This window comes from Marmota monax, unplaced genomic scaffold (assembly GCF_021218885.2).
Source record: "Marmota monax isolate L192 unplaced genomic scaffold, Marmota_monax_Labrador192_F-V1.1 WCK01_AAM20220418_F8-fsc00005, whole genome shotgun sequence".
Lineage (NCBI taxonomy): Eukaryota > Metazoa > Chordata > Mammalia > Rodentia > Sciuridae > Marmota > Marmota monax.
Window position 1 is genome coordinate 15,425,359 of NW_026692254.1, and position 13,146 is coordinate 15,438,504.

The 13,146-nt window shown below is 42.3% G+C and overlaps 1 protein-coding gene across 2 annotated transcripts in view; it reads left to right on the forward strand.

Moving 5' to 3' along the window:
• The window catches only part of Adamts17 (ADAM metallopeptidase with thrombospondin type 1 motif 17), a 345,945-nt gene that overhangs the window by 178,662 nt on the left and 154,137 nt on the right, over window positions 1–13,146 (forward strand). For both annotated transcript variants that reach the window (XM_046436056.2, XM_046436066.2), the window contains exons 9-10: window positions 5,804–5,944; window positions 7,867–8,017. In XM_046436056.2, the coding sequence (XP_046292012.1) occupies window positions 5,804–5,944; window positions 7,867–8,017 (292 nt within the window). The remainder of the gene's footprint in view (window positions 1–5,803; window positions 5,945–7,866; window positions 8,018–13,146) is intronic.

A 13,146-nucleotide genomic window follows, 5' to 3' on the forward strand; every position in this document is an offset into this window, starting at 1 on the left:
AAAGCTGCCCCTAGAAGAATTGATCTCAGCAGTTCCCTCTGAGGAGGCAGCAGGAGCCTAGGAAGCTGGAGGCGTGGTGAGCAGGTCGATTTCATCGTATACCCTTGGTATCCTTTAAATTTTTACCATGCCCTTATTTTTAACTACTAATTAAATTAATGAGGGCCAGAAGCCAAGCCATTCCCCATTGGCTGAGACAAACCTTCCCTGAGAAATCTAGCTGTTGGTACTATTTGTTAGTGGGAAGATTATTAAATAAGATTCTAAGGACTTGAAATTGCCAAGTCTAGGTGGAATTGAAATTAATCTCATCTGGTTAAAGCATATTGATGGTTAAAAATAATCATTCTATCTTTTTTTGGAGGGTTAGTGTTTCTTTATGGGTACAGCAGGGGAAGAATCTGATATAAGACCAACTTATCTAGAGCATTTCTTCTAAATTAATACAGTTTGTCACTTGGTATCTGTGGGGAATTGGTTCCAGGACTCTCCTTGGATACCAAAATGCACAGATACTGAAGTCCCTTAAATAAAATGCTGTAGTGTATGCATAGAACCTACGTGCATCCTTCACAACACCTAAAATCACCTCTAGGGGGTTTATGATATGGAATTCCACGCAGTGGCTATGTGAGTAGTTGTTATGTTGTATTGTTTAGGGAATAACGACAAGAAAGCAGTCTGTATGTATTCAGATGTAGTTTTCTAATTTTTTTTACAAATATTTTCTATCCATGGTTGGGTGACTCTAAACATGTAGAACCCCTGGATGAGGACTGGCCCTATTGCTAGAAGATGTTTTGAGGGGAAAGGCGACTCTGAGGTTTATCAGATTTCATCCTGAAGTCATGGAGGAGTTCTGAACGACCATGCATTTGATGTCTGTTCTCCACACACTGTAACCATGAGTGAAGGAAGAGCCTTTGAGGTAGACAGAAGGGGTGGAACAGTGTAATACTTTCAGAACTCCCTCCAGGGTTCACTAGGGATTTCCAGAAGCAAATACAGAAGTAGCATGTTATTTTGTTTTAAGATAAAATAAACTCAAGGCCATTAAGTTATTATTATGTCTGATACATGTGACACCAGGCCCACCTGTGCCCTCAATCCCACAGACATTTAGAGTTAAAATTACTGTGCATACTTAATGCTACACGTTTTTGTTAAATATATCATTGCCAGAAATAATAGATGCCCTGGGACATAAACCTAAAATAACATGGAATTTTCTGTCAGGTAATCTTTAGTTTAAACTAAAAATAACCTAAGCAGTAGTTTATATAAACCTCAAGTATCAAGACTCCCAGCCCAGTGTTAGTTCATCAAACTGTAAATTTATGAGGCACTTTGTTAGCATTTTAACATTTTTAAAATAGATCAGGCGTGATCTATATTAGAGACAGGCTCTGGAAAGCCAAGAATCCCACTATTGATGGCTGGAACATTCTTCAGGGAAGTCCTCTTCTGAAGGCTGGAAGAGGGACGTGCTGCTGGTGGATGCAGAATCGCTGACTGCACATTCAACTTTTCTGAGCACTTTTGTAACCATCCTGCGAATCTCCTAAGAGACCAGGGCCTCTGGCCAGGAGAGTCCAGAAGTGTGGAGAGAGGAGGCTTTTCTATTTTATAACCAATCTGAAAATCAGAGAAAACTTGGATGTGGTTTCAAGCCTAACATCCCTATGCCCATGGTGAGACTATCCTCCCAGGGCTTGGATCTCCTTGGGCTGCCATTTTCCAAAATATCCTTGTTGGGAGGGGCAGGGGGGAACCTGTCTGGTTCAGAAGATCCTGCCTAGGGAAGATGGAAGGTGGTTTTTCAAAGTGCAAAGATAGAATAATTAAATGGTGTATTGATTCTCCATAGATTGTGGACCAGGTTTGGAAAGGTGGGAAAGAGGTTTGAGGGAATTCCTGTAGGTAGAATTGGGATCCACTAAGGGGTTTAACCATTTCTGAAAATAAGATTGACTTGCGCCTAGTTGGGGAACGTGCAAATTTGGTAACAGTTGACATGTTCTTCAAGCTACAACTCGTGAGGCCTTCTTTATTTGGGTCTGTTTTGGAAGAAAGGGTTTCTGTGATGGAGGACTGGGGAGGGGTGGGGGAAGGCCAGTGGAACTGCTGTGTAAGTTCCCAGATAATTTACCCAAGGACCCAGCTCAGAATCCCAGAACTTTAGGCTTTGGGGAAATCATTAATCTTCCTTAAGAGACAAAAGATTTCTTTATCTTGGGCTGTTCCCTTAGTGTTTCATGACATTGTTATACATAGAACTTACTTGCTTCATTTCCTTCATGGGCAAGGTCATGTTCAAAATAGGGTCTCTGGTCTGGGATTCAGGTGAGGACTCTGGGGTCTGTCCATTGGAAGGAACATTCCTTCTTTCTGAGTAAGGACTGCCCTGCCAAAGCTGGATGGAGACAGAGCAGTTTAACCCATTCCATGTGCAGTAGTTACCCCACATTATAAAGGCTGAAGCCATTTTTCTCATGAGATATTTCTATAATTATCACCATATGGGGATCCACGGAGGTCTCCAGGAGCAGAGGAGACCTCCACTCAGACTTTCTAGGTTCTTGACCACATCACAGAAAAGTGCAAAAAATAATTTAAGGTTGTGCCAGGTACAAGTACCAGATGAGCAAGAAACTTTTATAAAGGGAAAGTACTCACTTGGGAGTGGGAGTGTGGGAAGTCTCAAGAGCGTCAGTCACCCCATCTCGATCTGGAGTTTTAGCATTTATGGAGGGCCAGCAGCAAGGGGGCTATGCTGGAGGTGGAGTCAGGGCAGGGTTATGCAGTTTTGTACCAGTTTTCCTTGTGCATTGCCTTGGAATGTTCTAATTATGCTACTTCCTCCATCACATGTCTCATTAGCATTTTAAATCTCCATCCAGGAGGATGCATCTTGCTATTTTAATGATAGGGTCATTTATTGGTCACCACCGTCTTTATGCATATGCTCCCTACAGCAGTGGTTCCTCCAGCTGCCTTGGGGTTGTCCTGCAGTGTCGTTGCTTTTTCATCAGCCGGTCAGCAAGCTGCAGGCAAGGACTTGGGTACAAGGTCATGGGCTAGATTGCTCATGAGTTATTTGCTCTGTGTTCCAACAGTTTATGGGCATTTCTCTTTTGAGACTCAGTGTTCTCTCCATATCCTTAAATTCCTATCTCATAACTTCTACACAGTTTGCAGACTTCATTAAAATCCATCAAAAATTTTAAGTCTACCTGTTTGAAAACATCATCACTAGTTTTATTTACTGATATCAAATCAAACCATACATTACATCTAAGGTAAGTCATTCTTGTATAACCTAAATGTACTTTAAAAAACATTCACTTCCCTCAAAACTTAATATGAGATAAATACACATGCATACATATACATATACATACATGTGTACACATACATACATAGCAGGCAGAAAGAAACTAAAAATCTGACTTCATTTAACATAGTGTTTTCAAAGCTCATCCATGCTGTTACATATGGAAGAATTTTTCCTTTTAAAGACTGTATAATATTCTATTATACGAATGTAACACATTTATCCATGCATCCATCAATAGACATTTAGATTGTTTCCACATCTTGGCTAATATATCTTTGATCCTGCTTTCACTTCTTTTGATTAAATATCCAGAAGTGAAATTGCTGGATCATGCAGTAGTTCTGTTGTAATTTTTTTGAGGACCCTTGGTACTTTTTCTCCATAGAAGTTACACTACACCATTAGGCATTCCAACCATCAGTGATCAGGCATGCCAATCTCTCCACATCATTACATGTACTTGTCTTTGTTTTTTTGATGACAAACATCATAAAGGTATGAAGCGATATCTCATTAGGGTTTTGACTTGCATTTCCCTGTTGATTAATGACATTGAGCATCCTTTCATGTACCTGATGGTCATTTGTATGTTATCTTTGGAGAAATGGTTAAGTCAAGTCTTTAACCCATTTTAAAATCAGGTTATTATTTTTTCCTGCTACTGGCTTATAGGAGTTCCTTATGTATTTTGGAGGTTGACTTTTTACAATACGGTAAGTGAAGTGAAACAATCATGGGAAGAACAAGACTTGTTGATTTCACTTACATGTGATATCTAAAATAGTCAGATTCATGGAATTGAAGAATAGAATGAATGGTGGTTGCCAAGGGCTGAGGAGAGGGCAGTGGAGAGGGGATGGATGAGTGGGCATCAAGTTTCAGCTAAGCAAGATAAATAGGTCAAGAGAGCTGCTGCTGTGCATTAAAACTACAGTGAACAATACTGCATTGTATGCTTAAACCCTTAATAGGATAGATATCATATTTAGTGTTCTTACCACATAAAGTTTTTAAAAGTAAACCTCAAAATAAAAGAAATATACTGAGAGTAAAAGTAAAAAAGAATGTATTTAAGGCGCAAAGAATGAATATCTTTTAAATAACTTTTTATTTCTAACAGAATTCTTTTTAAAACTGAAAGAAAATTGTTTTCCCATGTATTCCATATAAATCATCATTTTCTGTTGTCCACCAAAAAAAAAAAAGACAAAAAGTGAGAAATTGCATTGAGAAATAGGACCCTCTTTATTCAGCAAAGCAATTACTGGAAATGTCTAAATTATTTTTATTGGCCAGAATTATCTAATTATTTCTTGGCTCTTCTTTTTACCTTAAGTGGAGGGACACCTGACCTCTCAATAGGAGGATCAGCTGGGATTTAACCAGAGATGGTTTTCATTATTCTGCTGAGTAGTTTTTTTTTTTTTTTTAATAAGTACCTCTTCTCACAGGCTGGCTGTGATTTGACGCTATAAATGACAGCTGGTCCACCATTCTTTCTTCTTCTGGTCTATTACCTGCCACTTGAAAAGTAGCTAATATTTTTTACATGAACCAAAGCATGATTTTTTTTTTCCTCCATTGGGATTGTTGGCAAAGAATAGGCATCCTTACACACACGAGGTCTCCCCTCTGGGCATCATGAGTCAGCAAACTGTGCTCTCTGGTGCAGTAAACTGCATCTCAGCCCCTCGCAGTGATGGGACGTATATGAACTCTGGTGACTCATCGTTCAGATTACAGCCTGTGGCCCACTATCCATGCCTAGTCACGCATTCTGCTGTCTTTCCGGTCCAGATGGGCATGGAAGGTGACGGGATTGATCTTGGTAGACCCAGGTATAGAGATATGAAAAACCAAAAAGCCACAGTTATTTATGAACTTGAAAACTCAAACCCATGACATTTGATAACTGAGTGTCTTGGGTGATTCCCACTGGCCCTTAGCACTGTGACTTATCTCCAAGAAATACCAAACACTTGAACCTCTAATGGAATATTTAGAGTAAGGAAGTCTGATCGTCAGAAGTTGAGAGTTTAGGGCTGGGCTTGTGGCTCAGCAGTAGAGGGCTCGCCTCATATGTGCAAAACCCTGGGTTCGATCCTCAGCACCACATAAAAATAAATAAGTGAAATAAAGGTATTGTTTTCAACTACAACTAAAAAATAAATATTATAAAAAAGGAGTTGAGAGTTTAAGAGCTATAATGTCAGTTAATTATCACACTTCATTTAAAGATTTTCATTTATTTATATTGTCTCTTTGTTCAATCAGTTTTCTTTCACTTTGTGAGCTAATCACCACTTTATTTATCTGTAAACTCCTGCTGTGATCTCTGTGAGAGCAGCTATCACCCTATATCACTTGTATTTAGACTTAAGTGTACATAGTGTGCTTGAACCTGGACCTGGAAATGAGACACCTGTAACATAGTGTTCCTCTCTCCTCCTCCTTCTCTTTGGACAGCTTGGGGATGAACCATGACGATGACCACTCATCCTGTGCTGGCCGGTCCCACATCATGTCGGGCGAGTGGGTAAAAGGCCGGAACCCCAGTGACCTCTCTTGGTCCTCCTGCAGTCGAGATGACCTTGAAAACTTCCTCAAGTAAGCCCTTGAATCATTCTGTAGCATTAGTACAATAGAAAATTCTCCCCAAATGCAAAATTATTAGAATCCTTTCAGCCTGAAGAGGTGGTCAGTGCAATATCCTATAACAGGCAAATGCTTCCTCCCAAGTGTGCATCTGGTATGACATTGGACACCCAGCAGGTGACCATTAAATAATTATTCAATGATGGCAATATCAACATAGAGACCCTGGCTTAAAAATCCACTTCATTTCTTTGCAGTCCTGTGACCATGAGTGGACACCACCTGAGAGGTGCTCCTTGGGAACTGTATGCGGTGTTGAACACTCCCTGGGTGCTGAGGCTGCCTCCCTTGGTAGGGAGTGAATTTGCTGCAGGGTGGGTTTGCTCACCACCTGCTCATGTGGAGACAGGACGTGTTGATCTCAATGCTACTTTCTTCCTAGAAGATGTCTACATCATTCCATTTTTACATTTTCTGTGGAAGAATTGCTCATCTAGTTTCAGATCCTTGTCAAACTGAGTGTACACACAGACTGTTCTGGTCATAGAGTGTTGAAACCTTGGGGCTTGGAACGGGAGTATAGCTCAGTGGTGGTGTACTTATCTGGCATGAGTGAGGTCCTGGGTTCAATCCCCAGTACTGCAGCACATACACACATACATACAACCTCCCTCAAGGCTGGCTTATAGCATTGATGTGTGTGCCCTGAGTACTTCTCTACTTAGTCATGTTAATCTGTAGAACAGAGGTGAGTCAGTGAATCTCACCTACATATGCAGCTTTACAGTCCAAGGTATTAAAGTACTCAGGCAATCTGGGATAAAGCAGCAAAGGCATCGTCTAGGTCTTCTCTCATGTTTCCTATTGATGGGGAAATTGCTTAAGTGGTAAGCAGGCTTAAAAATGAACCCATTGGTTTTAATATGGTCTACTTCCCCTGAGTGTGTGTTATCATAGAATTTTAGTAAAATTTTATAGCTATGTGATGTTATTTGTTGTACCCAACAGAGTTGGTACAACCAGAGAGTGTGTTTTCATTTGCTCACATACACAGTGCTGACTCCACTGGTGACAAGTAATGTCTTAGTCTGGAGAAGATGGGCCAGCCTCAGCTATGTGTACTGGCATGCATGCAATTTTCAAGAATTTTGGCAAGTTACTGGGTTTTCCTTTTAATACCATCTGCCTTGCTTTAGGAATGGAGGGGGCGGGAAGCATTAAAGTATTTTTGACCCTCTAATCAAGCTTCCTTTTTGGAAATATACCTCTCATTGTAAGTAAGCATTTCTGTTCTGATTGAAATCCTAAAGTCCTCCTTAGAGTGTACCATTGGCCAGCCTTTGGTGGCAGCAGCAGGTGTAGTCAGGTGAGACAGCTGCCTTGTCCCCACAGATCTTTGAAAGAGAATTTGTGAAGTTGGAAATAAGCACTTTGATTTTATTTAAATTACACTTGTTCTTTATTCATAGTAACTTTTGTCCAAAAACCATATTCTAAGAAAATATCATGGTCATTTATTTCAAAAACATTTTTTGTCAAACTCCCCATTAAAGACCCTTTGCTTCAAGGGTGTTGCTCCTGGGCCCCTCCTGAGTGGCCGGTTTCTTGATAATCCACATGCAGTCATGTGGGAACAAAAAGCAAACAAAGCACAATCCACATGTCCAGTGCTGGGTCCTTCTCCCATAAATCACTTGAAGGTGCATCATTCTTTTTTAAATATTTATTTATTTATTTTAGTTTTAGGTGGACACAGTATCTTCATTTTATTTTTATGTGGTGCTGAGGATCGAACCCAGTGCCTCATGCATGCTAGGCGAGTACTCTATCACTGAGCCACAACCGCAGCCCGAAGGTGCATCATTCTTAAAGACCAAAAAATCAAAAACCTGAACAGTACATTTGCAAGTCAGCTTACCTCTTGGCTGTTTCAGGTCCAAAGTCAGTACCTGTTTGCTGGTCACAGACCCCAGGAGCCAGCATGCAGTGCGCCTCCCTCACAAGCTGCCAGGCATGCACTACAGCGCCAATGAGCAGTGCCAGATCCTGTTCGGCACCAATGCCACCTTCTGCAAAAACATGGAGGTAAGCATCCAGGGGAAAGCTGGCTCAGGAAGGGCCACTGATATAGGTATTCACACTTAACATGTGCATATATGTGTACATAACACACATTAAGAGGCATTTGCACATATGTAGCGTAGATAGCCACACATGCATGCATGCCCACACTTGTGTTTCAGGCCCCTGCATACAAGGCAGTTTTGAAGGGGGATGCTTCAGGCTTTCTACTGAAAAAGAGAAGCCTAGTATTTTAGCATGAAAAATTTTGAATGCTAGAGAAAGAAGAGTGACCCATACTTCTTGGAAGTGATCTGACATCATCTGATTTCAAACTTTGCAAAGATAAGGAAGAGGACTAAAAACTGTTAAATGTTGGAGAATGTCAGATGGAGAAAATTTCAAATGTAATAAATCAGTTATATAATAGTGATAATAACCCTATTGAATAGCATTTATGGAGCAGCGTCTATGTGTCTGGTCCCAAAGTGTCTAATCTCCATGCTCCCAATTAGTTCTCACCATAACTCCCTAGATTCTATCTCCACATTACAGATGATAAGAGCAAATCAAACTAAGTAAGTGGCCATTCACAGTGTCTTGGTTAGTAGGTAGGAAAACAAGGATTTGAATCCAAGTGCATTCGCACCCAGAGCACACACTTTTTCACTGTGCAGCAAAGAGGGAGGCCCATGGCTTGGCTCATTCTGCAGATGGAGAGTACCAAGAGAAACATGCTGGGACCTGGGGCACGATAGGTACCATGCCCATGGCCATCTGTGTAACAGCCACAGGAGGTCCAGAATGGCCAGAGAAGCCTGCATTCCAGTGGAACTCAGCTAGGGAGCACAGCCTGCCCCATCCTGGGGCAGAAGAAGGACAGAATAAAGGAAAGTATTTAGAGATTTGTGGGGCTCAGGAGCCACCCAGGGGCAGGCAGCCCAAGAGAGAGCTAAGCACAGGGCTCAGGATAGCATCTAGTCCCGGGAAGGATCTGTGGAGGGCTGACCAGGAACTTACAACAGAATCCAAACCAAGGAAGACAGGTCCACAAGGGCTGCCTACAGAAGGAGGCCTCGGATCCTGGCAAGCCTCGACTCACAGGGAGTTCATGCTACCTCTTGAGGACTTCCTATCTAAGAGTTGGGGTGACATCCTGCAGGTGGGGCACGGCACTGTTTGGGGTATGAGAACAGCAGCACCTCAACACCCAGCTGGTACCGACTGCCAGCTGTTTTTCCCAAGGACACTTATCCACAGTGTTGTTCTAAATCCTCATCTGCTGGTCCCCTGGGCAGTGTGATCAGTGCCAGGATTCTGACTGCCCCAGCAGCCTTCCATGTCTAATGCTCCTCATCAGCCTCTGCACAGCTTGACCATTAAAGCTCTCGTTTCTATATGTATGTGTCTGCCAAGAGCATTCAGTTTGCTTACACTTCATTTTCAGTCTCCAAAGTGAATCGATGATACAAATATCAAGAGAGCAGTTTTCAGGGGGGCCTTTGATGGTGTTAAGCTCAGTACAAGACCAACACGAGGATATACGTCTAGAACCCTCCCAAAGACACTGAGCATTTAGGGAAGACAGAAGGGCCCTCCCTAGGGTTGAGAAGGGGAGGTTCCCAGTGGATTCAGAGTGCCCAGTAGGGAGTCCTACCCAGCGCTGCTGAGAGGAGGCAGGTCAGAGGAGCTGGCCTTCCAGGGTGTAAGATTGAATGGGTGGATCTGGACAAACACCACCTTCCCTGCAAGCTGAGCCATTTTTCCCTCTAGGAGCCAGGTGATTGCAGGAAGTTGGGGTTGAGGAAGGGAGACACATATTGGGCACCAGAAATCTCCCGGGCTAGACTCTGCCCTTGCACTGTTGTACAGTACCCTAACTGCAACACTTAGGCACTTAGGGATGTAAGAGGATGGTCAGGAAGGAAAGCCCAGTGTGTCTATTACTGAGGGAGAGAAGGGAATCTGTCTTCAAAGACCCCAAGAGAGAGAAGGCTACATGATATTTTATTTTACTTCATTAACATCTTTTCATTTAAAGAGGACAATTAGAGGTCGACAAATAATGAATGGTTAGGTCAGCTTTGTAGCTCCTTATCCCCTAGAGACTCAAAATGCAAATAAATTTGTAATGCAATCTTCCCATTTGTAAGATGCCATGAAATTGAACTTTTAATCCCACAGCTCCCCAGGAACTGCACCTCATGTTTTCTTACTTGCTTTTACCTTGAGTGTTGCACCAGTAATCAAATAAAATAGTGTTTTCTGCCCCGATAGCAGGAGTCATTATGTGCGGGGGGTGGGGAGAGTGAAGTAGTGGAGTCACCATGGTGGCTGCCAGCGTCTGCTAGTCACTAGTCATTGTTCCACTTGCAAGGACTCTGACAGTGAGGTGGCAGCTACTGCTCATGCTGGAGAACATGTCTCACTAATGCTTCTGCACTACCTTGGAAGGTCAGAGATTTGGGACACACTGCCCTGGGTCTGGGCTGGTCCTCTAAGTCAGATCCAGACCAAGATACCAGCACAGGTTTGGATTCCAGGGATGACAGTGTGGTCAGACTGCTCCCTCTGTGCCTATAGAAGTATGTGCTCCAGAATGAGTTCAGTGTGGCAGGATCACAGACGTCTTCTATTGCCATCCCTCCCTGCTTTCTGGAACAGGATCGCCGCGTTGCCCCCTACCATGTCGTTTCTGTGTTCCTCTTCACCTGCTCTGTTGCAGCTATCCTGCTGCCTTCCTGCAGCTCCCAGCGGGGTCATGCCCCACTGTATGCAGCCCCTTCCTCTGCCTGGCAGCTCCTCTCTTAGTTATCTACATGAATCATTCCTCATCTTTTTTGAGGAGAGATTTTTTGTAGTTGTTGTTTTTGAATGTAACCTTCTCAATGCGACCTATCCCGACTACCCTGCTTGACACTATGATCAGTAGCCCTCCTCTGCCCACCCTTGCAGCACCGACTTCCAACTGACCCCTTAAGGGAAAGCGCTGCTTCCAGATACTTATTTTTTTTAACATGCTGCGTAGTGCACTTACTTATTATGACTGGTAATTCCCCTCTTCTAGATCAAAAATCTTTCAAGGGCAGTAATCTTAACTTTTGCTCACCAGTAATTTTCGACTGCCACGAGCAGTGCCTGGTACACAGTAGGCACTCAATAAGTATGTGTCGCTCTGGGATCCAGCCATGACCCTAACTGAACGTTTGTACAGTCCTGCTTGTGTGGCTTCACTCACCTGCTGATGAATCTGTGGACAGGAGCAGAGTTGAGAAAAAGATCCTTAGAGACCTCCCCATGAGATATATTACTCTCTAAACCTGATTGCACGGTTCTCCATCTGGTTCACTACCATAAAGGGTGAATCTGCCAGATGTCTTGCAAGGGTCCATGCAGACCACTCCCATGGCTCCCTCCCAGGACAAGAACCATTCAAGGAAGGGCAGTGAGTCTGGTAGGGAGTGAGTGCAGGCTGGTTCCTAGTGATTGTTTCTCTTTCTCTGTGCCTTGGTGTCCTCACTAGTAAAATATCAGGCTTCTGGTCAGTTAAGACATGTAAAGTGTAGAGAAATGGTTCTGTCATAAAGTTAGTGCCCAATATGGTGAGCTGATAGCTGTGTTGTTATTTTCTTCCTGGACAATGCCAGTTCCCACCTGTGGGAGACAGAACCAATCTATCTGTTCATTTATAGGATCCACGTTTTTCTATATTGAATTCCTGGGTGCTATGAAAAAATGAAGCATCGTCTTAACTCTTCATTCCTCCTCATGTAGCCAGAGACACCAGAACCAATCAGTTCTTTTAATTCAGTGCCATAATTGATCTTTGTAGTCATTATTACCCTTTCTTTTCCTTGAGGATTGAAATGGATATCACGTTATGAAATGACATGGTCTCAAATATGCCTTTAAGTTTCTCACCCCAACTTCTTCTTCTGGCCAAGATGGAATGACAGGGGCCAGATTTACTCTCCTGTCTGAATTCAAATGATTGATCAATCAATCAAAAAATGAGTGATTTCTTAAGACACTTTACATAAAACAACAGAAGCCTGTTACCTTTGAGGGGAGCCCTAGGATTATTCTTGCTAACTGCCTGAAGAGCTTCCAGGCTGCAGCACAGGAGAACTGAAAGGAAGCCACAGTCTTCCTAGTAGAGGAAATGGAGCTGCTTTTACAGGGGACTGAGGCAACTAGGGTTCCTAAGACAGAGTACTAAAGAAAGAGCTGCCCAAAGAGAGACCCCCAGAGATGTGCAGAGGGTCCCCTCAGAATATGCCACTTACTAGTCAGTGCTGGTGTTTGGAAAAACTACCCCAGGGCAGGCAAAGAGCCATCTGAAAGGGTTAGAGGAACACTCTGAGGAGCTCACATAGGCATCAGAATTATGGCCTATAATTCTATACCCAGCAAAAATATCTTTCAAAAAATTGTTAAATGCAATTTTTTCCTGTTATAGAAAAGCTAGAAAAAAATCATCATGAACAGGCTTATACACTATAAGAAACATTACAATAAAATAAATCTTTCAACAGAAAATGATACTAGATGAAAATATATATCTACACAAAGGAATGAAACACACTGCAAGTAGTAACTACGTGGGTAAATATATGACATATTGAAGTATACTTGAATGTCTTTTAAAAATTATTGAACATTTAAACAGCTGTTTTAAAATAAATAATTGTACTTATAGTAGCTCTCCGTGTCCTAATCCCCAGAATGTATGAATGTTATTTTATATAGCAAAAGGGGATTTGCAGGTATGATTAAATTGATTATCTTGGGATGGGAAAATTGTCTTGGATGATATTATGGGCCCAGTGTGTTTGCATGGGTTCTTCAAAAGAGGGAGACATGAGATCAAATCAAAAGGAGAGAGAGGAGATATCATGATAGAACCAAGAGTTTGGGGTGATGCAAGGAAGGAGCCACAAATCAAGGAATGCAGATGGCCTCGAGAAGTTGGAAAAAGTCTTCGGAAGGAATCAACCCTGCTGCCAGTTGACTTTAGCCCCCTGGGAGTGATTTTGGTCTTCTGACCTTTAGAACTGTAAGAAAATTTATGTTGTTTTGAGCTACTAAATTTGTAGTAATTTGTTGTAACAGCAGTAGGAAACCACTTCAAATTTGCCATAGGGAACTAATTT